This window comes from Emys orbicularis, chromosome 7, assembly GCF_028017835.1.
Source record: "Emys orbicularis isolate rEmyOrb1 chromosome 7, rEmyOrb1.hap1, whole genome shotgun sequence".
Taxonomy (NCBI): Eukaryota; Metazoa; Chordata; order Testudines; family Emydidae; genus Emys; species Emys orbicularis.
The window spans coordinates 97,990,522-98,015,875 of NC_088689.1; the positions used below are offsets into that span (position 1 = coordinate 97,990,522).

At 52.4% G+C, this 25,354-nt stretch overlaps 1 protein-coding gene across 2 annotated transcripts; it reads left to right on the forward strand.

The window, feature by feature from the left end:
• Nucleotides 1-16,585: 16,585 nt before the first annotated feature.
• On the forward strand, nucleotides 16,586-23,897 carry LOC135881185 (acylphosphatase-2-like). 2 transcript variants are annotated; one of them, XM_065407735.1, is made up of 4 exons: nucleotides 16,586-16,648; nucleotides 17,886-17,894; nucleotides 21,564-21,673; nucleotides 23,783-23,897. In XM_065407735.1, exons 1-4 carry the CDS (start codon nucleotides 16,586-16,588, stop codon nucleotides 23,895-23,897), a joined length of 297 nt encoding a protein of 98 aa, XP_065263807.1. The 2 variants fall into 2 exon arrangements, with proteins under 2 accessions (XP_065263807.1, XP_065263808.1); XM_065407736.1 differs by lacking the exon at nucleotides 17,886-17,894 and adding an exon at nucleotides 18,841-18,857 and having other exon boundaries at nucleotides 16,586-16,640.
• Nucleotides 23,898-25,354: the final 1,457 nt, after the last annotated feature.

Sequence of the window (25,354 nt, forward strand, 5' to 3'; positions counted from 1 at the left end):
GTTATTTGTACTATGGTAACACTTTGAGGGCCCAACTGAGATCAGCGGCCCATTACTCCGGGCCCTGAAGATAATCTCAACTGAGATTGTTGGGGTCTGTGTGGTGCCCAGCCTGATGGGGACCTCGATCTTGGTTGGGGTCTGTAGGTGTTACCTTAATACAAATACTTGGCTCATCTTTAATCTCTGGGGGTCCAATCCTGCAGGGTGTGGCATGCTATCAACTTCCACTAGAGTCAAGCCAAGAGTATTCGGCATCTCCCAGGAGGCGCTCAGCACCTGGCAAGGTCAGGCCTCAAGTTGGGTGCCACGTGATGCTTGGAAGTGACTTTGAGAAGTATGACCAAGTGAGCAGGAAAGTCAAACCTCGAAGGCCAGCTGGAGTGCGGTAGAATCCAGGGGTTCGTGGCTACATCCACCTGCCGTCCAAGGCCTGGTCCAGGGCACAGAGAACTCAGCCAGCATCCCGTCCATTTCTGCACAAGGGAGAGATTCTGGGTCACACGTGCCAGAACGAACTAGTTCAATCTGAAGCTTCATGCTACTGAAACCAATTAAAAGCACTGGCTCCCATAGAGGCAGAGTGGTGCTTTAGTGAGCAGGGCACGAGCCAAGACGCCTGGGTTCTATTCCCAGCTGTCACTGTCTTCCTGTGTGACCTTGGGCAAGTCCTTGCCCCCTCAGTGCTTCTGTTTCCCCCCACACCCTGTGTCTGTTCAGCCTATGAGCTCTTTGGGACAGGGCCTGTCTCTCACTAGGTGTCTGTGCAGCACCCAGCCCAATAGAGCCCCATTGTACTGGGAGTGCCACAGACACACAGGGACAGATAGTCCTTGCCTGGAAAAGCTTGCAAGCTAACTTGACACATGGTGGGTGGGGACACAGAGAGGGAACAGACTTGCCCAGGGTCACACCGCAGGTTGGTAACAGAACCCAGGTGTCCTGATGCCCAATCTTGTGCCCTATGAACATCAAGATCTCACTGCAAATAAATTGGGAATAGAGACGCTTTAGCTTCCAGACACAAGCCAACCTCTAAAGCAGGGTTTCTCAACCCATGGGTCACGACACAAAATTGGGTCACCAGAATGCATCGAAGAGTTGCGGGGCTAGCTGGGCTCAGCTCCTCAAGCTGGGCATTGCGACCTGATGCACAGAATCATCACGCCGCTCAGGTTGGCCCAGCCACTCCTCCATCATGATGATGGGGGGGCCAACTGGCCAGGCCAAATTTAAGTGAGTTGTGCTGCAATCCCAGGTGCCAGATTGCAATGCCATTCACACAAATTTGGGCCAGCCAGATGTGGGGGGCAGGCCAAACCTGAGTAGCGCTGTGACCCTGGAGGTTACAAAGCCCAGAGGAGGAAGCCAAGTCCAGCCAGCCCTGTGCGTCAGAAGCTGGGAGGGAGTGGCTGATGTCCTGTTCTCTGGTAAGCACCAGCCCCACTATGAACTCCCACCCTGCATTCGGGCTACACCCCATCTTTCTTACTCCCTGTTCTGCCCCTCAACTCAGAGCCTCTGATGTACCTCTCTCGCACAGCAGGGCAAATCCTCATCTGTCATATCACTCATTCTGGACCCCAGCCCCCCAGATCTTCCCCCAATGCACCCCCAGCTCCTTCTGTCACCAAATTCCCTATCCCTTTACCCTTGCATTCTATGCCCAGGCTCCCTAAAAACCCCAACTTCTTCCTCACTACACCCTTAGGCTTCCCCATTTCACCTCCAGGCCCCCAAATTCCCCATACCCTCTTTCCCTCATGGGCTGTGGCGAGGCAGTATTTGTTTTTTTGGGGGGGTGTCTCAGCTCACTGCCCCTCCTGCCCAGTTGCCAGTAAGGGCATCTTGGGGGGCGTGGGGGGGAGTCGTGACAGGCCACAAAGTTTTACAAATGGGTCCTGAGCAGTTGAGAACCAGTGTTCTAGGTCAGTGCTCTCCAAACTTTTTTGATCGCGCACCCCTATCAATAAAAAAATTTTGAGCACGCAACCCCTGCCACGCCGCAGGGTTGGCTCTACCATTTTTGCTGCCCCAAGCAAAAAAAAGGAAAAAGAAAAAAGCCGCTTGGACTCCCGCCTGAACTGCCGAAGCAAAAAAAAAAAAAAAAAAAGCCGCCCGAACTGCCGAAGCGGCGCTGCTCCGGCGACACTCCTCCTGCCGCGCACCCCGAAGGATCCTCTTGCGCACCCCACTTTGGAGACCACTGTTCTAGGTGATTAAACTTTCCCCTATGGACAGGTGACTCCAGAACAGCCCATTTTGTGGTTCCCCACCATACCCTGAAGCATGTGGTAGGGGGCCACAGAGACATAAAACCAAAAGAACCTTGGTCTGATCCAGTCTGGCAGTCCCATTGTCCCTTCTGTAATGCTCCCACTGAGTGTGGAAAGCCATGATTTCACCAGCAAGGAAGGGGTTAATTCCCACTGAGGGCTCTTGATTTAGCCAAACAAGATCCAATGGCTGGGAGTTGCAGTCAGCAGAACTCAGAGTACAAAGAAGGAACATATTTTAACAGGGGGAGGATCAGCCACTAGAACAGCTTCCCCAGGATTCGCCAAGGGTCTATGGAAACAGATTTGAGGGTTTTGTTTTGTTTTTACCTTTCCAGATCTGCTCATTGAGGATTTTAGAGCAAAAATTCCCTGCTGCAGCAACTGTAGGAAGAAAATACAAGGCAGGTGTTAAACCCAAAGGCACAACACAGACAGCAGAATCCTCATGTTTCACTCTACTCACTAGTGGTCGTGCACCGGAGCTGGCTTGCGCCATGCGTAGAATCACTGAGATCAAAGGAAACCAGCACTATCCCTTCCAGGGCTAATCCTTTCAGCTGCCTTTCTTCCTCACTCTCAAGGCGAATTATGAGATATTCTAAAATCTGAAATGGTAGGAACCGTGAGAAAGTGATTGGCCCCTCTGGGAAAGCACAAGAGCAGGAACCGACCCCAGAGAAGTGCAGCTCATCTCTGAAAAGCGGCAAAGCCAAAACGCCCAAAGAGATGCCAGAGTCAGAGCTGCTGAACATAGGGACATAGGGCTAGCAGATGTAGTGTATTGAAAACCGTGTTAAAATTGTGATCTATCACTTTAAACTTTTAGGGGGGCCCCTGGTCTTGCTTCCAGACAAGGGACTCTGTAGGAAAGCATATGATCTGGGCCTAGTGCAGACTGAGTCAGTTCTGATACAAGCAAGACTGCAGCAAGATGGGGTGAGTTGTGCCTCTCTGTATTAGGCTGCAGCCTGCTTTTTCTGTCCCTGCATTTGGGATCATGTCTGTTATCATTCTGAACTCAAAAACATAGCATAGTGTGATGCAATGTTCCAGCAACAGTATTTATGGTTGTGACTAACTTCCCTGTGTGTATGCCAGAAACATAACAGTAGGGAGCTCCTGGGTTACTGAGGCCAGTCCCCTGCTATTGCAGGCAACTCCGTCCCAGAATCCATGTTAAAACTGAGTGATTGGCCCAATCCTCCTGTTAGAAAGCTGTTCCAGACCCAGGGCCGGCTCTGGCTTTTTTGCTGCCCCCCCCCCCCCCAAAAAAAAAATCAGGGCGGCCAGAACGGCAAAGCAAAAAAAAAAAAACCTGCGGCGCGGCCAGAGTGGCAAAGCAGGGGGAAAAAAAAAACCTGCGGGGCAGCCGGAGCCAGGGTGCAGGGGAACTCCCTGCGCTGCAGACGTGCCCCGGCTAGCGGGGGGGAGGGGGAGGGAGTGGGGGGAGAGAGAGAAGGGGGGCGGCCAGGGCTTCAGCGGGGCGCTCGCCACATGGCCCCGACCGCCGCACCGCCTGCCGGGAGGGCTCCGCACCGCTCCAGTCGGTGGGGAGGGAACGACGCGGGCTGCCCTGCCGGGCTTGCTACAGACCTGGCACCAGCTGGGGCAGACGGAGTGCGCAGCCCGCTCCCAGCAGGGCGCTCCCCTCCTCCGCGCCACCGCCCCCTATAGGGCGGCCGGATCAGCGAACAAAACAAAACAAAAAAACAAAACAAAAACCCCACAAAAAACAACAACAACAACAACAAAAAGCAGCCGTGCCGCCCTAGGATTGGGCAGAATGCTGCCCCGTAGAATCTGCCGCCCCAAGCACGAGCTTGCTCAGCTGGTGCCTGGAGCCGGCCCTGTCCAGACCCCCAATCCTCTGCCGGTTAGAAACCTTCTTCTCTTTTCCAGCCGACATTGATTCCTGGCCAGTTTATCTCCATTTGTTCTTGTGCTAATGCTGCCCTTGAGTTTCAGCAGCTCTTCTCCCTCCTTGGGCCCCTCCTCCCAATGTATTCAGAGGCCTGGTCTACACTACGAGTTTAGGTCGACTTTAGCCGCGTTAAATCGAATTAAGCCTGGACACGTTCACACGACGAAGCCCTTTCTTTCGACTTAAAGGGCCCTTTAAACCGGTTTCTTTACTCCACCTCCGACGAGGGGATTAGCGATAAAATCGGCCTTAGGGGGTCGGAATTGGGGTAGTGTGGACGGAATTCGATGTTATTGGCCTCCGGGAGCTATCCCACAGTGCTTCATTGTGACCGCTCTGGACAGCACTCTCAACTCAGATGCACTGGCCAGGTAGACAGGAAAAGCCCCGCGAACGTTTGAATTTCATTTCCTGTTTGCTCAGCGTGGAGAGCACAGGTGACCACGCAGAGCTCATCAGCACAGGTAACTGTGATGGAGTCCCAGGATCGCAAAAGAGCTCCAGCATGGACAGAACGGGAGGTACGGGATCTGCTCGCCATATGGGGAGATGAATCAGTGCTGGCTGAACTCCGAAGCAGTAAACGAAATGGCAAAATATTAGAAAAGGTCTCCAAGGCCATGAAGGACAGAGGCCATAACAGGGACGCACAGCAGTGCCGCGTGAAAATTAAGGAGCTAAGGCAAGCCTACCACAAAGCCAGAGAAGCAAACGGAAGGTCCGGGGCTGAGCCGCAAACATGCCGCTTCTACGCGGAGCTGCATGCCATTCTAGGGGGTGCAGCCACCACTACCCCAACCGTGTGCTATGACTCCCTCACTGGAGAAACACACAGGGAAGAGGGTTCGGAAGAGGAGGATGGAGAAAATGTAGATAGCTCACAGCCGCAAGGAAGCGGAGAAACCGGTTTCCCCAACAGCCAGGATATGTTTGTCACCCTGGACCTGGAACCAGTAACCCCCGAACTCACCGAAGACCCTGAGGGCACACAGGGGACCTCTGGTGAGTGTACCTTTGTGAATATTACACATGGTTTAAAAGCAAGCGTGTTTAATGATTAATGATTAATTTGCCCTGGCAATCGCGGCCAGTACAGTTACTGGAAAAGTCTGTTAACGTGTATGGGGATGGAGCGGAAATCCTCCAGGGACATCTCCAGAAAGCTCTCCTTCATGTACTCCCAAAGCCTTTGCAAAAGGTTTCTGGGGAGGGCTGCCTTATCCCGTCCGCCATGGTAGGACACTTTACCATGCCAGGCCAGTAGCACGTAGTCTGGAATCATTGCATAACAAAGCATGGTAGCGTATGGTCCCGGTGTTTGCTGGCATGCAGACAACATCCATTCCTTATCGCTCTTTGTTATCCTCAGGAGAGTGATATCATTCACGGTCACCTGGTTGAAATGGGGCAATTTTATTAAGGGGAAGGGACATTCAGAGGTGCCCGTTCCTGCTCTGCTGAACAGAAATATTCCCCGCTGTTAGCCATGCGGTGGGGGGGAGGGGTGAAGTGATCATCCCAGAGAATTGGGTGTGTGGGGGAGGGGAGTTAGTTGTGTTTGTGCTGCATGTTAACACTGAAACCGCAGCCCCTCCTTTTACATTGCAAACCCATTTTAAATGGCCAACCCAACGGGTGCTTGGTATGGGAAATGAGAGCACTACTGTTTGAAACCATTCCCACATGTTAAGAAGGTTAAAAAAGCCAAAAGACTGTGTCTTACCATGGCTGCCTGCAAGCTGAAATCTGTGGCCTGGCACTGCGTGAGTGATCTCTCACACCAAACCGGCAGGCCCTCAATATAAGAGGAAAAATGCGACCTTGTAACGAAAGCACATGTGCTGTGTAATGTGAACAGCAAAATTTAACGTGAAAGAGTGTACCCATTGTTCTCTAAAATGTGTCTTTTTTAACCACCTCTCCCTTCTCCTCCACCAGCTGCAAATGTTTCTCCTTCACAGAGGCTAGTGAAGATTAGAAAGAGAAAGCGTAGGACGCGTGATGACATGTTTACAGAACTACAGATGTCCTCCCACGCTGACAGAGCACAGCAGAATGCGTGGAGGCAGTCAATGACTGATTTCAGAAAAGCACAATATGAACGAGAGGAGAGGTGGCGTGCTGAATCGCGGGATGAACAGAGCAAGTTGCGGGCTGAAGATGATAGGTGGCGTCAGCTTGCACACAGAAGGCAAGAGTCGATGCTCCGGCTGCTGGAGCATCAAACTGATATGCTCCAGCGTATGGTTGAGCTGCAGGAAAGGCAGCAGGAGCAGAGACCGCCGCTACAGCCCCTGTGTAACCAACAGCCCTCCTCCCCAAGTTCCATAGCCTCCTCACCCAGACGCCCAAGAACACGGTGGGGGGGACTCCGGCTACCCAGTCACTCCACCCCAGATGATTGCCCTAGCATCAGAAGGCTGGCCTTCAATAAGAGTTAAAGTTTTAAACTGCAGTGTGTCCTTTTCCTTCCCTCCTCCCCCACCCATCCCGGGCTACCTTTGCAATTATCCCCCTAGTTGTGTGATGAATTAATAAAGAATGCATGAATGTGAAGTAACAATGACTTTATTGCCTCTGCAAGTGGTGCTCGAAGGAGGGAGGGTAGGGGAGGGTGGGGTGGTTGGTTTACAGGGAAGTAGAGTTAACCGGGTGGGGGGGGGGTGGAGGGTTCATCAAGGAGAAACAAACAGAAGTTTCACACCGTAGCCTGGCCAGTCACAAAACTCGTTTTCAAAGCTTCTCTGATGTGCACCACACCCTGCTGTGCTCCTCTAACCGCCCTGGTGTCTGGCTGCGCGTAATCAGCGGCCAGGCGATTTACCTCAACCTCCCACCCCGCCATAAATGTCTCCCCCTTACTCTCACAGATATTGTGGAGCGCACAGCAAGCAGCAATAACAATGGGGATATTCTTTTCGCTAAGGTCTGAGCGAGTCAGTAAGCTGCGCCAGCGCGCTTTTAAACGTCCAAATGCACATTCCACCACCATTCGGCACTTGCTCAGCCTGTAGTTGAACAGGTCCTGACTCCTGTCCAGGCTGCCTGTGTACGGCTTCATGAGCCATGGCATTAAGGGGTAGGCTGGGTCCCCAAGGATCACGATAGGCATTTCAACATCCCCAACGGTTATTTTCTGGTCCGGGAAGAAAGTCCCTTCCTCCAGCTTTCGAAACAGAGCAGAGTGCCTGAAGACGCGAGCATCATGTACCTTTCCCGGCCATCCCACGTTGATGTTGGTGAAACGTCCCTTGTGATCGACCAGGGCTTGCAGCAGCATTGAAAAGTACCCCTTGCGGTTTATGTACTCGGTGGCTTGGTGCTCCGGTGACAAGATAGGGATATGGGTTCCGTCTATCGCCCCACCACAGTTTGGGAATCCCATTGCAGCAAAGCCATCCACTATGGCCTGCACGTTTCCCAGAGTCACTACCCTTGATATCACCAGGTCTTTCATTGCCCTGGCAACTTGGATCACAGCAGCCCCCACAGGAGATTTGCCCACTCCAAATTGATTCCCGACTGACCGGTAGCTGTCTGGCGTTGCAAGCTTCCACAGGGCTATCGCCACTCGCTTCTCAACTGTGAGGGCTGCTCTCATCCTGGTATTCTGGCGCTTCAGGGCAGGGGAAAGCAAGTCACAAAGTTCCATGAAAGTGCCCTTACGCATGCGAAAGTTTCGCAGCCACTGGGAATCATCCCACACCTGCAGCACAATGCGGTCCCACCAGTCTGTGCTTGTTTCCCGGGCCCAGAATCGGCGTTCCACGGCATGAACCTGCCCCAGGAACACCATGATTTCCACATTGCTGGGGCCTGTGCCTTGTGAGAGGTCTATGTCCATGTCAATTTCCTCATCACTCTCGTGGCCGCGCTGCAATCGCCTCCTCGGCTGGTCCTGGTTTTGCTTTGGCATGTCCTGGCTCTGCATATACTCCAGGACAATGCGCGTGCTGTTCATAGTGCTCATAATTGCCGCGGTGATCTGAGCGGGCTCCATGATCCCAGTGCTAGCTATGGCGTCTGGTCTGAAAAAAGGCGCGAAACTAGTATCTGACGGACCAGGGAAGGGAGGGAGGGAGGGAGGGAGGGGCGAGTGACGACATGGCGTACAGGTACAGGGAATTAAAATCAACAAAGGTGGCTGTGCATCAGGGAGAAACACAAACAACTGTCACACAGAATGGCCCCCCCCAAAGATTGAACTCAAAAGCCTGGGTTTAGCAGGCTGTTGATTTGACGGAGGGAGGGGGAAGCAAATGAATACAGAACAAATCTATTTTTTACATCTTAAGACGACGGTGCAGCATGACTGATAGCCCTCGGCATCTTCTGGGTGCTTGGCAGCAAATACTGGGCGCTTGGCAGTTATAGCCACATTTTTCCTGTATGATGACGATGGCCTTCAGGCCTATTGCACGATCTGCTGCTCAGGGAAGACTCTGCTAACGTGCAATGATCCAACAGGGCGCTTGGCAGAAAATGGCATACTACGACTGATAGCCATCATCGTCATTGTGAAGGCAGCAGAATATGACTGGGGGGATGGGGGACTGGGGGACATACGGAGTTCCAGCCACTGCTGTACAACGATGACGGTTACCAGTTGTAATAAACCATCTACTGCCAAAAGGCAAAAGGCATGGGCTGGTGCAATGCAGCCCTACGGCTGCCAGCCCCACGGCTGCCAGCACCCAGATCGCCAATGAAGGCTACCAGGCATGCTGCACCGTCTACCACCAAAAGGCAGTTAGCTGCTGCTGCTGTGTAGCAATGCAGTCCCACGTCTGCCGGCACCCAGATGACATATGGTGACGGTGAGCTGAGCTGAGCGGGCTCCATGCTTGCCGTGGTATGTTGTCTGCACAGGTAACCCAGGTAAAAAGGCGCGAATCTATTGTCTGCCGTTGCTCTGACGGAGGGGGAGGGGCCTGACGACATGTACCCAGAACCCCCCGCGACACTGTTTTGCATCATTTGGGCATTGGGATCTCAACCCAGAATTCCAATGGGCGGCAGAGACTGCGGGAACTCTGGGATAGCTACCCATAGTGCAATGCTCCGGAAGTCGACGCTAGCCTCGGTACTGTGGACGCGGTCCGCTGACTAGAGCACTTAGAGCATTTTATGTGGGGACACACACAATCGGCTGTATACAACCGATTTCTATAAAACCGGCTTCTATTAATTCGACCTAATTTCGTAGTGTAGACATACCCAGAGAGAGCGAGCAATCAGATCCTCTCTCAGCCTTTGTTTTGCCAGGCTAGACAAGACCAACTCTTAAGTTTCCGCTTGTAAGACAGGCTCTTCGTTCCTCTGATCCATGCGGAGTTGAGTGACCATTGCTATTTGTCTCACTAGCATCTCCAGGCCCCAGTGGAGAGCAGAGCCCAGTTGTGCTAGGCACTGTACAAACACACACTAAGGTCCTGCATCCACACAAAAGTTGCCCTGCTTTAACTCTCTTGGTCTGGGTAAAGCATTACAACCTGCCTAGTTTGGATGCAGGCAGCCAGGGTAAATGTGTTTATACCAAGATAGCTTACAAGAGGAATAAGCTATAACGAGATAAAGCACCTTTATCCCAATATAACTGCATTGCAGTAGGGGCTGTCCTAGTATAACTATACTGGTAAAAAAGCCCATCCCTGACCAAAATAATTATACTGATACAATAAACGTATGTGTGGAACAGTCTACAGCCCAAGCCTCCAAGAGCTCAGTCTAAATAGACACAGGGTGAGAGGGGAAATAGTGACACCAAGAGGGGAATGAACTTGCCCAAGGTCAGTGACAGAGCTGGGAATAGAACCAAGGAGTCCTGACTCCCAGCCTTCCCCTATGACCACTAGATCCTACTCCCTTCCCAGAACTGGGATAGAACCCAGGAGTCCGACTCCCAGCTTCCCCTGCTCTAGCCCACTAGATCCCAATCCCCACCCAGAGCCTGGCCTAGAAGCCAGGAGTCCTGGTTGCCAGTTTCTCTGTGTCCTAGCCAGAGGGCCATGCTGCCTCCTGCTATTGACTTTCAACACCTTATTCCTTCACAAACATCTCCTGTTCCCCTTTGATGCTAGCGCCACATGTAGGGTTGTAAACCCCTTGGGGCAGGGACTGAGCCATGCACTGCCTGTGGCGTTACAGACCAATGCTGCATGCCCATAATCCTGTAGATGGACTGGAAAATCCACACCAATCCACACAGGGCTGGGAAAAGGAGAAAGTCCTTATTAACAAACAAAAGTTCTCTGTCACACAATAGGCAGCTGGGGAGGAAAATACAGGCCAAGCTTATTGGGTAGAAGTCTCCTCTCTTCCCCTATCCCAGACTCTGCTGCTGCATAATCCCCTGCAGCAGGATGGAAAGTGGATTAAGATCTCTCATGGCAGGTCCCCCTCTGCCAGTGTCACAAACAATCTCCCTCTTCGGGAAGATGCCACAGCCAGCAGGAGGTTGCAAAACACCCACCTTGATTCGACTAGATCTGCCGTATTAACCCCTTGGCAACTGGCTCAGCCTGGAAGGGCCAGTTCTTGAGCCTTTAAACATGGAAGGATGTAGGGTTTGAGTTGTGGGGGGCCACGCAGGGTTTCAGAGCTGAAGGCCTGGAGTTTGGGGAGCTGTGGTGCGAGGAAGGAGTCCATCTCAGCTGGGGTAACACTATGGCAGAGTTCATGTGATCTCAGTAACTATAATAACCTTCCTCTGACCCACCTCATCAGGAAGAGCCGGTGCTGCCTATCCTTGGTTCAAGCTCTGCTGGTTACCTCTATGAGGCCACAGTTTCATAACCTCCTCTACTCCCACTGGGCCTCTCTTTCCCCTCCAACAACCTCTTAGATTTCCAATCCCGGGACAACATTCCTACTGAGGTCAATGGACCCAGAGAAAGGAATGTGGACAGGTGTGAATCCTTGCAGAGAGGTGGGGAAGCAGCTTTACAACCACTGACCTGTTGACATCTTGTAGGCCTTACTTAGGGAGAAGGGCTGGGAACTCAGAAAGGGATCTCCCCCTGCTCAGAAAGGAGGAAGACAGACAGCAGCTGTTTCCTTGGCTCTCATTAGAGACCTCAGGATGGGCATGTAATAAACTGTGGCCACGTGCATATAGACACCACAGTGATCAGACTCAGATGCTCAGTCACAAAAGCAGAGGCTCCCTGGAACTAGCTCAGCCGGCTCTGAGCAGTTGCGCAGTTGCTGCTCGAGGCATGAGCGCACACACACGCTGAGCCAGTGCAACGTACATGTATCCCCAGACTGATGGCACACAGATCTGTAGACCCTAGAGAGAGAACACAGCACTAGCAGCCTATTGCTACAGCCCTCCTCATTATAGTATCTCAACCATTAATGGAATTGATCTTCCACCACCCTTGGGAGGCAGGAAGATATCCTCTCCATTTTACAGAGGAGGAAGCAAGGCACAAAGGTCGCATATGGCATCCACAGCTAAGCCAGGAACTGAATCCAGACCTAAGCCAGCGTGCTATTTACTGAACACTTTTCCTAGCTGCAGAGGCACCCCCTCTGCTATATGCATCCAACTCCGTATGACACTGCTAGCCTGCACAGCAGTACCTCATAGGTTGCAGATACTTGCTAAAGCCCTGGATAGTCCATGAAAGAGCATCATTCCTACCTCTCCACCTGCAAAGGTCCATGCAGCATGAACACACACGCACATGTGCACACACAGCTATTAATGCAGGAAACTTACACCTCACTTTCATGATTCTGCATTTCTGAGGCTCATAACTTACAAGAGCACCAGGGAAAGAAAACTACAGGCTCTTTATTTAAGGAAAGAAGCATGGACCAGTGGCTCAGGCACAGGCCTAAGACTTAGGACACCAGGATTATATCAGAAGGGGTACATCAGAAGCAGGAAGCTTGCTAATCAACCAGTGGGGCCACTGGACGATCGAGATGCTAAAGGCGCACTCAAGGATGATAAGGCCATTGTGAAGAAACTAAATGAATTATTTGCATCGGTCTTCATGGCTGAGGTTGTGAGGGAGATTCCCAAACCTGAGCCATTCTTTTTAGGTGACAAATCTGAGGAACTGTCCCAGATTGAGGTGTCATTAGAGGAGGTTTTGGAACAAATTGATAAACTAAACAGTAATAAGTCATCAGGATCAGATGGTATTCACCCAAGAGTTCTGAAGGAACTCCAATGTGAAATTGCAGAACTACTAATAGTAGTCTGTAACCTATCATTTAAATCAGCTTCTGTACCAAATGACTGGAGGACAGCTAATGTGAGGCCAATTTTTAAAAATGCTCCAGAGGTGATCCTGGCAATTACAGGCCACCTGACTTCAGTACCAGGCAAACTGGTTGAAACGATAGTAAAGAACAAAACTGTCAGACACATAGATTAACATAATTTGTTGGGGAAGAGTCAACATTTGTAAAGGGAAATCATGCCTCACCAATCTACTAGAATTCTTTGAGGGGATCAACAAGCATGTGGACAAGGGGGATCCAGTGGATATAGTGTACTTAGATTTTCAGAAAGCCTGTGACAAGGTCCCTCACGAAAGGCTCTTAAGCAAAGTAAGCTGTCATGGGATAAGAGGGAAGGTCCTCTCATGAATTGGTAACTGGTTAAAGATAAGAAACAAAGGATAGGAATAAATAGTCAGTTTTCAGAATGGAGAGAGGTAAATAGTGGTGTCCCCCAGGGGTCTGTACTGGGACCAGTCCTATTCAACATATTCATAAATGATCTGGAAAAAGGGATAAACAGTGAGGTGGCAAAATTTGAAGATGATACAAAACTACTCAAGATAGTTAAGTCCCAGGCAGACCGCGAAGAGCTATAAAAGGATCTCTCAAAACTGGGTGACTGGGCAACAAAATGGCAGATGAAATTCAATGTTGATAAATGCAAAGTAATGCACATTGGAAAACATAATCCCAACTATACATATAAAATGATGGGGTCTAAATTAGCTGTTAGCACTCAAGAAAGAGATCTTGGAGTCACTGTGGATAGTTCTCTGAAAACATCCACCCAATGTGCAGCGGCAGTCAAAAAAGTGAACAGAATGTTTGGAATCCTTAAGAAAGGGATACACAATAAGACAGAAAATATCATATTTCCTCTATATAAATCAATGGTATTGAATACTGCGTGCAGATGTGGTTGCCCCATCTCAAAAAAGATATATTGGAATTGGAAAAGGTTCAGAAAAGGGCAACAAAAATGATTAGGGGTATGGAATGGCTTCCGTATGAGGAGAGATTAATAATACTGGGACTTTTCAGCTTGGAAAAGAGACGACTAAAGGGGGATATGATTGAGGTCTATACAATCATGACCGGAGTGGAGAAAGTAAATAAGGAAGTGTTATTTACTCCATCACATAAGACAAGAACTAGGGGTCACCAAATGAAATTAATAGGCAGCAAGTTTAAAACAAACAAAAGGAAGTATTTCTTCACACAATGCACAGTCAGTCTGTGGAACTCTTTGCCAGAGGATGTTGTGAATGCCAACATTATAACAGGGTTAAAAAAAGAACTAGATAAGTTCATGGAGGATAGTTCCATCAATGGCTATTAGCCAGGAAGGGCAGGGATGGTGTCCCTAACCTCTGTTTGCCAGAAGATGGGAATGGGCAACAGGGGATGGATCAATTGATGATTACCTGTTCTGTTCATTCCCTCTGGGGCACCTGGATTGGCCATTGTCGGAAGACAGGATACTGGGCTAGATGGATCATTGGTCTGACCCAGTATGGCTGTTCTTATGTTACCCCAGCTCTGCCACTGACCGTGGGCAAGTTCACACTTGATGCTTGTTTCCGCTCCTATCTGTTGTTCTTCTAGACTGTAAACTCTTTGGAGATAAGGACTCTCTCTCTCTCACTAAATGGCGATACCATGCCTAGCCCAATGGCATCCTGATCTCAGCTGGGATGTCTAAGAGCTACTGTCACGTTAATAATAATAAACTGGAGAGTTTTCTATGTCCCTTGTTGTTTTGCGAAGCTGTTGCACCAGCACAGTCCTCCATTCTGGAAGCTGCCACCTCTACATCAGCCTCAGGATGAGTGTTATGGTCTGTCCAGGCCTCTGTAATGTTTGTTTTACTAATGATCTCGGATGCCTCAATGTTTGACATGCTGAGCTTAAGACACCTGATTTTTCAGAAAGCCCTGAGCACTTCTCTAGATGGCTAAGGTAGTTCTACGGCTCCATCACCAAAATATCTGAACACATCGCCTCAGGTATGTGGAAAAACATAAGAATCAGAGATTTTTGATACCACATGATTTTTATGGAGGGAATTTATGTCAGTAACCCCTCATTCACATGACCCCAAATTGGGACCACTAACCAAATCCTAGGCACTCATGAGGCACAGAAAATTTCAAGACAATCCAAATAAGCATGTGGATTTTAAAGCACTTAGAAAAGTTGTCTGTTAAAAACAAAACAACAAAACAAAAAAGCAGCCAGTGAGTGTATAATGTCCAGCCTGGCCAGGCCGAAGGAGACTGGACGGGTCAGTGGGCCATGTCATGGTCACCATCAAGACCAGTGAGCCAGAGGATGATGGTGCAGTAAAGCAGGGCACAGATTGGCGGGTGGAGGAGGGGGGGATGGATTTAGGTGGCTAGGGCAGTGAGGCTAGTAACAAGGGCCTGGGGGGTGATGTGTGAGTAGGAGGGTAACTGCTCACAGGGGTGATGGAGATGTGTGTGCTGGGGGGCCCTGGCTGGGGGGTGCAGGTTGAGGTCCAGTGGTGGAGAGGAATGGGAGACCTTTCTAGATCCTAATACCAGAGAAGATACACCCTCCCCCCCCCCCCCACCCCACACACACGCACGCAGAGAGGGAAGCCTATACTAGGGACCTGCCCTCAAAGCCAATGGGAGAAATGCCTCCACCCCCTGGCACCCTCCTCACACCCCATCCCCCAAAGTGACATCCCTGACCCCCACTGATCCCCCGTGTCCCCAGCAACCTAACTGATCCCCTCATTCCCACAGCTGAGCCCCCAAAGGACCCATCCACCCCCAGCGCCCCCACCTGACCCCCTCAACTTAGCCTCACATCACCCCCCCGCCCGCACCGTGCGCGTATCCGCTCCCTCCATTACGCCGTCTCGTCCTAGTAACGCTCATTCCCGCCCAAGGGAGCCGCGGGAGCGCGCGCCGATCATCTCCTTCCCCGCGGGAGCGCGCGCCGACAGTCCTACGCCTCCACCTCCCTCGCAGCCCCCCGCCGCCCTCCGGTCCAGCCATCCAGGTCTGACCCTCCCGCCCCCCATCCAGAGACAGCTTCCCAGTCCCACCCGTGTCCCCTCGCAGACAGCCCCGACCCCCCCTGAAAACCCCACAGCGCAGCCCCATAGCCAGACCCCTCGCAGACAGCCCTCGCCCCCCTAAACCCCAGATCCAACCATCCAGGACTGATCACCTGGCCTCATCCAGCGCCTGCTCCCCCGACATCCAGCTCCCTCGCTGAATCCCCCACATCCCAGCCCTTCACTGAACCCCCATGTCCCAGCCCTCAGCTACCCCCCAGTCTTGCTCCCATACTTCACGGTGTCCAGGACCAACCCCCAATTTATTCCACTCCAGACCCTAACTCCCAGCTCTACCCCCAGACCCAATCACCCCCCCCCCCTCGACCCGCACACACATTCCTTCCCTCCCCCCCCAAATTGGCCCAACCCTCCCTGCTTTCCAAGGGCAATAGAGATCGGGGAGGGGGAGACAGGTCTGAAGTAGCTGGGATGGGGTTGGCACTGGGGTGGGAGGTTGCTGCTGGGATGTTACAGGAGGGGTTTACCCCTGCACTGAGCATGAGGGATACCTAGCTCTTATATCGTGTTTTATAAAGGAGGCAGTATCATTAGCCTCACTTTACAGATGGTGAAACTGAGGCACCAGGAGGGGAAGTGACTTGTCTAAGATCACCGAGCAGACCAGTGGCCAACCCAAGGCTCCCAAATGTCAGTCCAGTGTCCTATCCCAATACTGGTGTTGGGTATTTGGGAGGGAAGGTTAGCACTGGGGTGAGTGGGAGGTAGCTGGGAGTTGGGATAGGGGGTTCCCATAGCATGGAAGTAAGGGAGCTGGGAGGGGGAAAGCCAGGCAGAGGGGGCTGAGCCTGAAGGAGGAGGGGTTGGCTGTGGGGCTTGTGAGTGCAGTGGGAGAGGGCTGGGTGCAGGGGTGGGGGTGGCATGAGTGGCTTGGCCTGCTCCTTCCTCACCATGCTGCCTCCATCCAAAAGGCTCAATTTAGTAACAGGCAGACGGAGCTGCCTGCAGCAGATCACATAACACGCTGTGCTGCAAACCCTTGTTCACTCCCACCAGCTCCCATCTGCAGCCCACCGCACTAGCCCATGCCGTGCCATGGCTTCCTCAGGACTCTGGGCCCTGGATTATGAGGTCTATGGGGACGTACAAGGTAAGTGTGTTGCATTTTGCACTGTTGCCCGGCTGCACTGACTTTGTTGCAAATGGAGAGGATCATTCTCCTGCTGGCTCTAGCCAGGGATGCTGCAAATAGCCCATGAAAGGAGAGTAAATCTCACTACAGCAGGACAGCTGCTACCATGCAGCAGGGCTGGGAGGGTTTCAGTGAGCCCCAAATGAGCTGATTAAAGCCAGTTCCCCAGGGATAGGGAACAGGGAGCAATTCCAGACACGCCACTGTCATCTTGAGCGGTGTTTTGCAGAGATATTTCTCAGCATGGGAGTGAGGTTGTCTCCCTCTGTCCAGCTCTGGGCAGACCTCACCTGGGCTACTATTCTGAGATTGGGGCCCCTCAGTAGAAGAAAACAGAGATTTCATCCATTGCACATTGTAAAACCCCTCAACAGAGCTCTTTCAGGCAGGAAGGAGTGGCGTCTAGTGGGTTGAAGCAGGAGCGCGGGGGCTAAGAGTCAGGATTTCTGGGTTCTAGACCCAGCTCTTGGGAAAGGAGCAGGGTCTAGTGGTTAGAGCAGGGGAGATTGGAGTCAGGACTCCTGGGTTCTATTCTTTGCTCTGGGAGGGAGAAAAGTGTCATGACTGAATCACAGGATTGGTAGTCCAGATTCTAGCGTTTTCTTCCTAGCTCTGCCACTGATTTGGTGGGCAGCCTTTGGCAACTCACTGTGCTTCACTGATACATTGGATGCTGTGAGTCCATTCATGTCTTAGCCGGATGCAGGAAACACTGTGTGAGGTTCTGGGACCTGGGTGCTGTAGGCGTTCCGACTGAATGATCACAATAGTCACTCCTGGCCTCAGAACTGATGGAGTTTTCTTTACACCCAGATAGAAGGACTGATCCTTGGTGTAAATTAGATGATGCCAGGGCCTAGTGCAGAGGTGGGCAAACTACGGCCCGTGGGCCACATCCGGCCCGTGGGACCCTCCTGCCCGGCCCCTGAGCTCCTGCCCGGGAGGCTAGCTCCCGGTCCCTCCCCTGCTGTTCCCCCTCCTCCACAGCCTCAGTTCGCCCTGCTGCAATGCTCTGGGCGGCGGGCTGCGAGCTCCTGGGGCAGCGCAGCTGCAGAGCCGGGGCCTGTCCCGGTACTCTGTGCTGCGCGGTGGCGTGGCTGGCTCCAGCCGGGCGGCATGGCTGTAGCGCTGCCAGCCACCAGTGCTCCAGGCAGCACGGTAAGGGGGCAGGGAGCAGGGGGGGTTGGATAGAGGGCAGGGGAGTTCAGGGTGGTCGTCAGGGGGCGGGGGTGTGGATAGGGGTTGGGGCGGTCAGAGGGTGGGGAACATGGGGGCAGGGGTCCCAGGGGGGCAGTCAGGAAGGGGGGGGGGGTTGGATGGGGCGGCAGGGGGCAGTCAGGGGCAGGGGTTCTGGGGGTGGTCAGGGGACAGGGAGAAGAGGTGATTGGATGGGGCAGAGGTCCCGGGGGGGCAGTCAGGAATGAGAGGAGGAGTTGGATAGGGTGGCGGGGGGCAGTCAGGGTCGGGGGTTCTGGGGGCTGTCAGGGGACAGGGAACGGGGGGGTTGGATGGGGCAGGAGTCCTGGGGGACCGTCAGGGGGTGAGAAGCAGGAGGGGTCGGATAGGGGGCAGGGCCGGACCACGCCTGGCTGTTTGGGGAGGCACAGCCTCTGCTAACCGGCCCTCCATACAATTTTGGAAACCCAATGCAGCCCTCAGGCCAAAAAGTTTGCCTGCCCCTGGCCTAGTGTTTCATTTCCATTCATACCTCAGATGCTGAAGTAAATTTCACATGCTGTGGAGTTGTGGGCTCATTGGGCACCTTTGGAACTCATTGCCACAGGAGCTAAAGCACTGAGCAGAAGCCAAACAAGGATAGGATGTTCCTGTGGATAACAGGAATATCCAGAGTTAGAGCAGTAAATCTTACAAACCAAACAAGGCTGTGGCAAGGACAGACACCATCATACTCCAGGGCATGAGCTAATGAAGGGTCAGGCGGGGACTTCCCCAGGAGGCAGGTTATTTCAGGACTGCAGGGTTTTCTGCACTTTCCTCTGAGCAGCTGGTGCTGGCCAGTGCCAGGATCCCAGGATAGATGGTTCCTGGCCTGGTCCAAGCTGGCGATTCCTACATGATTAAGAAGCAGAGCTGGCATTTAATGCCCAGCATTTGCTGTCTATTTGCAACTGACTCATCTTTTCTTTCTTCCCGCCAGGTGTCTTCTTTAGAAAGGTAAGGGTGTGTGTGTAAGCGGGAGTGGGGGGAGCCAGCTTTTAGAGCACAGCCCATCGGAGGGGACAGCATGCTGGGTCGCATGGCACTGTCTCTTGACTCCCAAATGCCCCTAGTCCAGACTCTCCTTCCCAAGCCAGTGTGAGGCAGCTGCGGGCAGGGAGGAGGAGCCAACCTAGTTGGATGCACTAAGGGCCTGTGTTACCAAACAGGAGCTGCTATCAGGGCCCCCAGGCCAGCAGTAATATTGGAGATGGTAGCCAACATCTGGAGCTGCTTGCTGGAGAGGACAGTCCAAGGCAGAAGGGGACCAGATGAAGTCTTGGGCCTGCAGATGCAGGGGGCAGTTTAGAGGAGAAAGGTCTCTGGTGACAGAGCATCATGTGCAGGGAGAGGAGAACTCCCTGACTGATCAGCATGCGCACCTCGATGGCCAGCAACCCTCGCTACGAGAAGTTTTGAAAGGCCCCGGTGTAGTTTCTCAGGAGCTTAGTGCAGTGAAAACAAGTGCTGGACCTGCCTCCCCCCAGGCACTGAGTTTGGCTAGTGCAGACCTCCCTTGGAAAGGTTTTTTCATTCAGTGCATGGTTAGACTATGGAACTCACTGCTACTTGATCTTATTGAGGTCTAGAGCTGAGCAGGGTTCACAAAAGGACTGGCCATGTGTAATGAGAACGTCCAGAGTTAATATAGTAAATACTAACTAAGAGACAAGAGTCTGAGAGGGATTTAAACCCACATGCTTCAGGGCATGAGCCAATGTATAACTATTGGGGTCAGGAAGGAATTTCCCCTGGGAACAGAGATCTTGCAGCTTCCTCAGAGCCGCAGGGACTGGGCTGCTGCTGGAGATGGGATACTGGGCAACATGGGCCCCCTGTTATGATCCAATCCTATGCAGTCATTTGCTGCACCCCATCAAACAGTGAAGAGTCTCTTTCAATCCATCACATTCCATTTCTTGTTCAAAATATTAATGATAATAAATAGCATTTTGGATGAGATGCCAGGTTAAGGAAGGGAGGTTTTTGAGCCATTTACCATTTAAAAACCCCACACATGTGTGGTGGTGGTGCAAATATCGGGAAAGGGAATTATTCTAATCTGTGTACACAACGAACCAAATCTCTAATCTCTTTCCAATATTTACTAGAGAAAAGGCCAGTGGGTATAACTGAAGTGTGGATCAGGTGGATGGAGCCAAATCCATACTGCCTGTAAGCCCAAGCCTCTTCCTTTTTGAAGCAGGGCTGATCAGAGCCATGAATACAGCCAGCCAGCCTGATTCTTGCCCTGAAACTTGGGATCCTGCAACGTGACTGGGTGGCATCACTGTGTAGAATCAGGGCCAGATGCAGGCATAGGTGCATAGAGAGGTGTGCGTTGGGCCCCAGATACTGGAGCCATCTGATTGCAGTGGAATCTCAGGGCCATTTAAAGAAAAAAGAAAAAAAGAAAGTTTCTGATGCTCCTGTTGGAAAGGCAAGCTTCAAAACATGCCCCAGGTGTAGCCACTGCAGGAGAATCTGCCAGAGTCTGAGACAACAGCTCTGAGGGGGAATTTCCCTGAGTGTAACTGATGCAGCAATGTCTGCCTGATTCTGCAGAGAGCCTGAGACAATAGCTTTAAAAGGGAGGAATGGCCCCATGCATCTTGATGATGTACCTGCAAATCCCTTTCTCTGGTGTGCATCCATGCTGGATGACAATTTATATTGCCCAAAAGACTCTCTCATAATGTTAATGTTGCTTCCTGGACCTTGAACTGACTACTGGGCCCAAGCTGATTGGTCCATGCTGATTGGATGAGCTCAGTTTTGGGGGACAAGCCTGATGGGGCATAACAATTTTCCAGACTTGGTGTGCGTGTGGATTTTAGAGCACTTTGAAATGTCGGCTCTTAACATGAGAGTTTGGTTTGATTGAACTCTGGCATAGCTAGTACTCCTCTGTGATCATAGATCTCAGACACTGTGCTCTCTTAATCCTCCTGGCCTGCTCTAGCTACCTTTCTCCTAATATTTGGCTCTATCTACTGCATCCAGCTATCTCCCTAGATTCTAGTAATCTTAGATTCTCTCTGTCTCTAGCCGTCCATCCATCCATCCCCCCTCTCTCTCTCTCCATACACACCCCTCAGTCTATTCAGTGATCTATCTATCTCCATACACACCCCTCCACCTGTCTATCTCAGCTCATAGGATGCTGGTTTCTCTGTCTATAGGGACTGAATCGAGGCAGTAGATGGATAATCACAATGAGGCTCCAGGCCAGCACCCAGGACAGGCACTTGTGAGGTCATTAACTTGTAGGGAGCGCCCTGTCTAATGCTGACTGTTCCTCCTCCTGCTGATTCCCCTGGCTGGCAGCTGATACCCAAGCCGAGACAGGAATGTGGTTACCCCTCTGCAAAGGCATATGAAAAGCTGGAAGCCTTGCAGGAGGCAGGGAGAAAACCAAGCTTGTCCCACCCTCTCTGGGGTGGAAGCTCCCCCATGCAGACCTGATGGTGATGGAATCCTTCCCCTTAGAGTTGCACTTCCACACGGTTATGCTGGGAGCTACATGGTGGCGGTGCACAGCCCAGGCTTTGCCATTCAGAGATCAGTCCACAGGGCGGGAGAGGCTGTATGCCAGGGACTGAGGCAAATGCCCGTTCCGTTGGCTCCCGCAAGGCCTCGATAACCCTGTCTCTTCCTCTCCAGTACACAGAAGACCAGGGCAAGAAGCTAGGGGTGGTCGGCTGGGTGAAGAACACCCCCTATGGGACTGTGACTGGGCAGGTGCAAGGGCCCAAGGAGAAGATTGAGATCATGTGAGTATAAGCCAGGCTTCCTAGCTCACCAGTTGGCTCAGTGTTAAACGTGGGTGGTGCTCACCCTTCTGGGTATCAGAGCTGGGTGGGGTGGGGGGGTGAATAGCTGCCAGGCTCGGGGTTGGGGAGCTGCTGGTATCACCCCAGCGTAAGAAGGAGAGAAAGGATCCCAGGATGTAGGGAGATACGGAAAAGACTCCTCTTTGTGTACCCCCAGCTCTTCCTTCACCCGTGTACATCAAACACAAGCTGCAAGTGTTGAAAGCCCTTTATACATAGCTGAGCACCTGTCCCACCCGAAGAACTCCCAGCCTGTTCCACCCACCCACCAGTCAGCTTCTCCCTGTAGATCGGGTTCCCCATTGTGCCAGGTGCGGCACACCTGCATCCAGCTGAGATCAGGTCCCCCTTCACACCAGGTGCTGCCCAGACCTCCCCTGACTGAGATGAGGACCTCCTCATGCCTGGCATTGCACAGACCCTCCCAACTGAGGGTCCTCTCTGTTGTGCTGGGTGCAGCACATGCCCTCCTGACTGAGATCAGGCCCCCATTGTACTGGGAGCCACACAGACCGTTGTGCTGGGCATTGCACAGACCCCCTGACTGAGATCAGGTCCCTGTTTGTTATGGGCGCTGCGCAGACCCCCTAACTGAGAACGGAGCCCTGTTGTACTGGGAGCCACACAGACCCTTGTACCAGCATTGCACAGGCCCCCAAACTGAGATCGGGGTCCCGTTATACTAGGTGCCGAAAGACCCCCTGACTGAGATTGGGGCCCCGTTGTGCAGGGTGCTGCATAGACAGTTCATCCCCCACACACACACACACACACATTTCAGTTTAAACAGACAAATGGTGGCAGTGGAAAGAGGCACAGATTGGGGAAGGGGCTTGTCCAAGGTCAGTGGCAGCACTGGGAATAGAACCCAGGAATCCTAAATCCCAGCATCCCGTCCACTGGGCCACGCTGCCTCTCTAAGAAGGGCTGTGAAAGTGCCCAATCCCGAGAGCTGACCTGACATTCCTGAGATCTCCAAGGTGGGAAACATCCCTTCATGCAGAAGCAAAGCCGCTTCCAAAGACCTATGTTCTCTCTGGCGCCTCCAGTGATCTGCAAGTCCAAGGTGTCTGCCAGACTGCGGTGGGGAGCAAGTTCGATCCCCTCCCCTGCAGGAGGGAAGGGGTTAAACCCTAGGCCCAGGCAGCGGGATCATAGACTGTCACATTCCCCATTTGAAACCATCCTGCCTCTAACTAGGGCAGTTCCCTCGGTGCTGCTGCCCTAGCCAATCAGTGGCTGGAAAATCTGGGCCTTGGCTCAGCCCCAATTAGCGTCCCTCCGGAAGGGACAGAGAATTTGCCTGATTAATTTCTCTCTTCAGGGGCCGTAGAAACCTGCCTGCCCATCCCCCATCACCCGTGGCAACCGGGAAGGGCAGGCGGGGCAACTTCCGTAGCAACGGTTCCGTCACCTTCAGAGAGATGACAACCGGAGGCAGTTTCCATAGCAACAAGTCCCCCTTCCATCACCTTCAACATTTGGAGACAGAGAGAGAAGTGGAACAGTTTCCATAGAAACCAGTCTCCCCCCATTTCCACCACCTTCAGGGCTTGAACAAATTGGGGCTGCTTCTATAACAGCCAGTCTGCTTCATTCCCCCATCCCTTTTCACAAATGAGATAATGGGGGAAAGGCAGGGTCCATAGCAACTAGTCTCCCCTATCTTTGCTTCAGGTCCTGGAAGGAGATAAAAGAGAAGGCAGGTTCCACATGGACTTTACAGGCTGAACCTGTTTGTGTGGGATAATGGCTGGGTAAATGCCAGCTGTGTAAACAGGGAGCCAGGACTCCTGGGTTCTGTCCCTAGCTCTGGGAAAGGAGTGGTGTCTAGTGATTAGAGCAGGGGGGCTGGGACTCCTAGGTTCTATTCCTGGTTCTGGGAGGGAACTGGAATGCATTGGGAGCGGGGGAGGCTGCAACCCAGGACTCTGGGGTTCCATCCCTGGCTCTGGGAATGGAGTGGGATCCAGTGGTTAAAGCAGCGGGGCTGGGAGCCAGAGCTCTCCTTATGGATGCTTATGGATGCTCTTCCCCCCACCCGCACAGGAAGAACTGGCTACGCAATGTGGGGAGCCCCATGTCCCGCATTGACCGGGCTGTCTTCTCCAATGAGAGGGAGATCTCCACCCTGGAATTCCCAAATTTCACCACCAAGTACTAGGAGGTGGGGCCAGGACCACAGCGACCCCTTACCCCTTCCTTGGGGAACCACATGACAGTGACCTCTGCTGGCTGGCTGCAGCTCCGGGGTGGAATGCAAGGACATCTGCATCCCAACCTGGCCATTGAGCATGTCTTCCCCTGCTGCTCCCGGACGTCAGGGTGTGGGCCTGGCACCTGGCACATGGACCTGTGACTTCCTTTGCCAGCCTCTCACTAAACTCCCATTCCCCAGCAGGGGCCCTGCCCACAGAGCACCTGAAACCCCTACACTTGATGCCTGGCTCTGTGCATAAGGTCCCACCCCTGCTTTGCACTATTACAAATAGCTGTACTGCCCCCCCAGTATTTAATCCACCCCCACTGTGAAGAGGATGCTGCCTGTGCTACCACCATAGCCCTCCCACCTGCATAGTGAATTTCTGCGGAGGGGCTCAGTAAAGATGACCTGAGAAAGCGAGAAGGTTGATGGCTGTGCTCTTGTGTTTGCTTCCTGGATGGGTGGGGTCAACCTGGGTGGATTTTAAAGTACAAAACCAAAGGTAATGGTGTTCTCCACTTGGTTTTTTAGCCTAGAAATAGCAGCATCATGCCTCATTTCCCCTTTCTCTGGGCTGGAGGCGACTCAGCAATGTGGCTTGGGCTGTCCCTGAGCCACTGAAGGAAGGGTCTGTGCTAACCACCCCCATCCCACAGTGATGGGCTCAGTAGAATATTAGAGATGGGCTGAGATTGCTCAGGGGTGAGACTGAGCCTGAAATACTGCATCTAGTTCTGGGAGTCACATTTTTAAAAGGAAGGTGAGAAATTTAAGAGGGTGCAGAGAAGAGCCCCAACAATGATTCAAGGGTTGGAGAAAATGTCTGACAGCGAGAGATGTAAGGAGCTCAGTCTCTGTAGTTTATCAAAAAGAAGGTTGAGATGTGACTTGATGATGGTGCCTGAGGGCCTTCATGGGGAGAGGGTGCCAGGTTTCGAAAACGAAAAGGGTAGTAGGGGAAACAGGCACAGAGAGGGGAAGAGAGTGGAGGCTTGACCAAGGTGAGTGACAGATGTGGGAAGAAAACCCATGAGCGCTGGGTCCCAGCCCGCTGCACTGCACTCCCTCTTATGCCCTTAAGCACCAGGGAGCTGGATTGCAAGGATGCAAACTGGATCTCTTTGGCCAAACCCTGCTCCTGGCACTTGGGATGTGAGCACTGCTCCTGGGGAGGTGCCCCACACTCAGCTTCTGGCAGGTCAGACCTCTCACTCCCAACTGATGAGGCCTGACTGTGCCATGGCATTTGTGTAAACCCAAGCAGGGCTCACTCTGGATTAATCTTCAGCTCAGGATCCTGTCCTCACCTGACTGGGCAACTCTGGATATACACCAGGGTTGATGAGAGCAGGATCGGGCCCATTTCCTGGAATGGGTGGGGGTTTCCTCATTCTGTGCTCTGATTCCCTGGGTGAGAT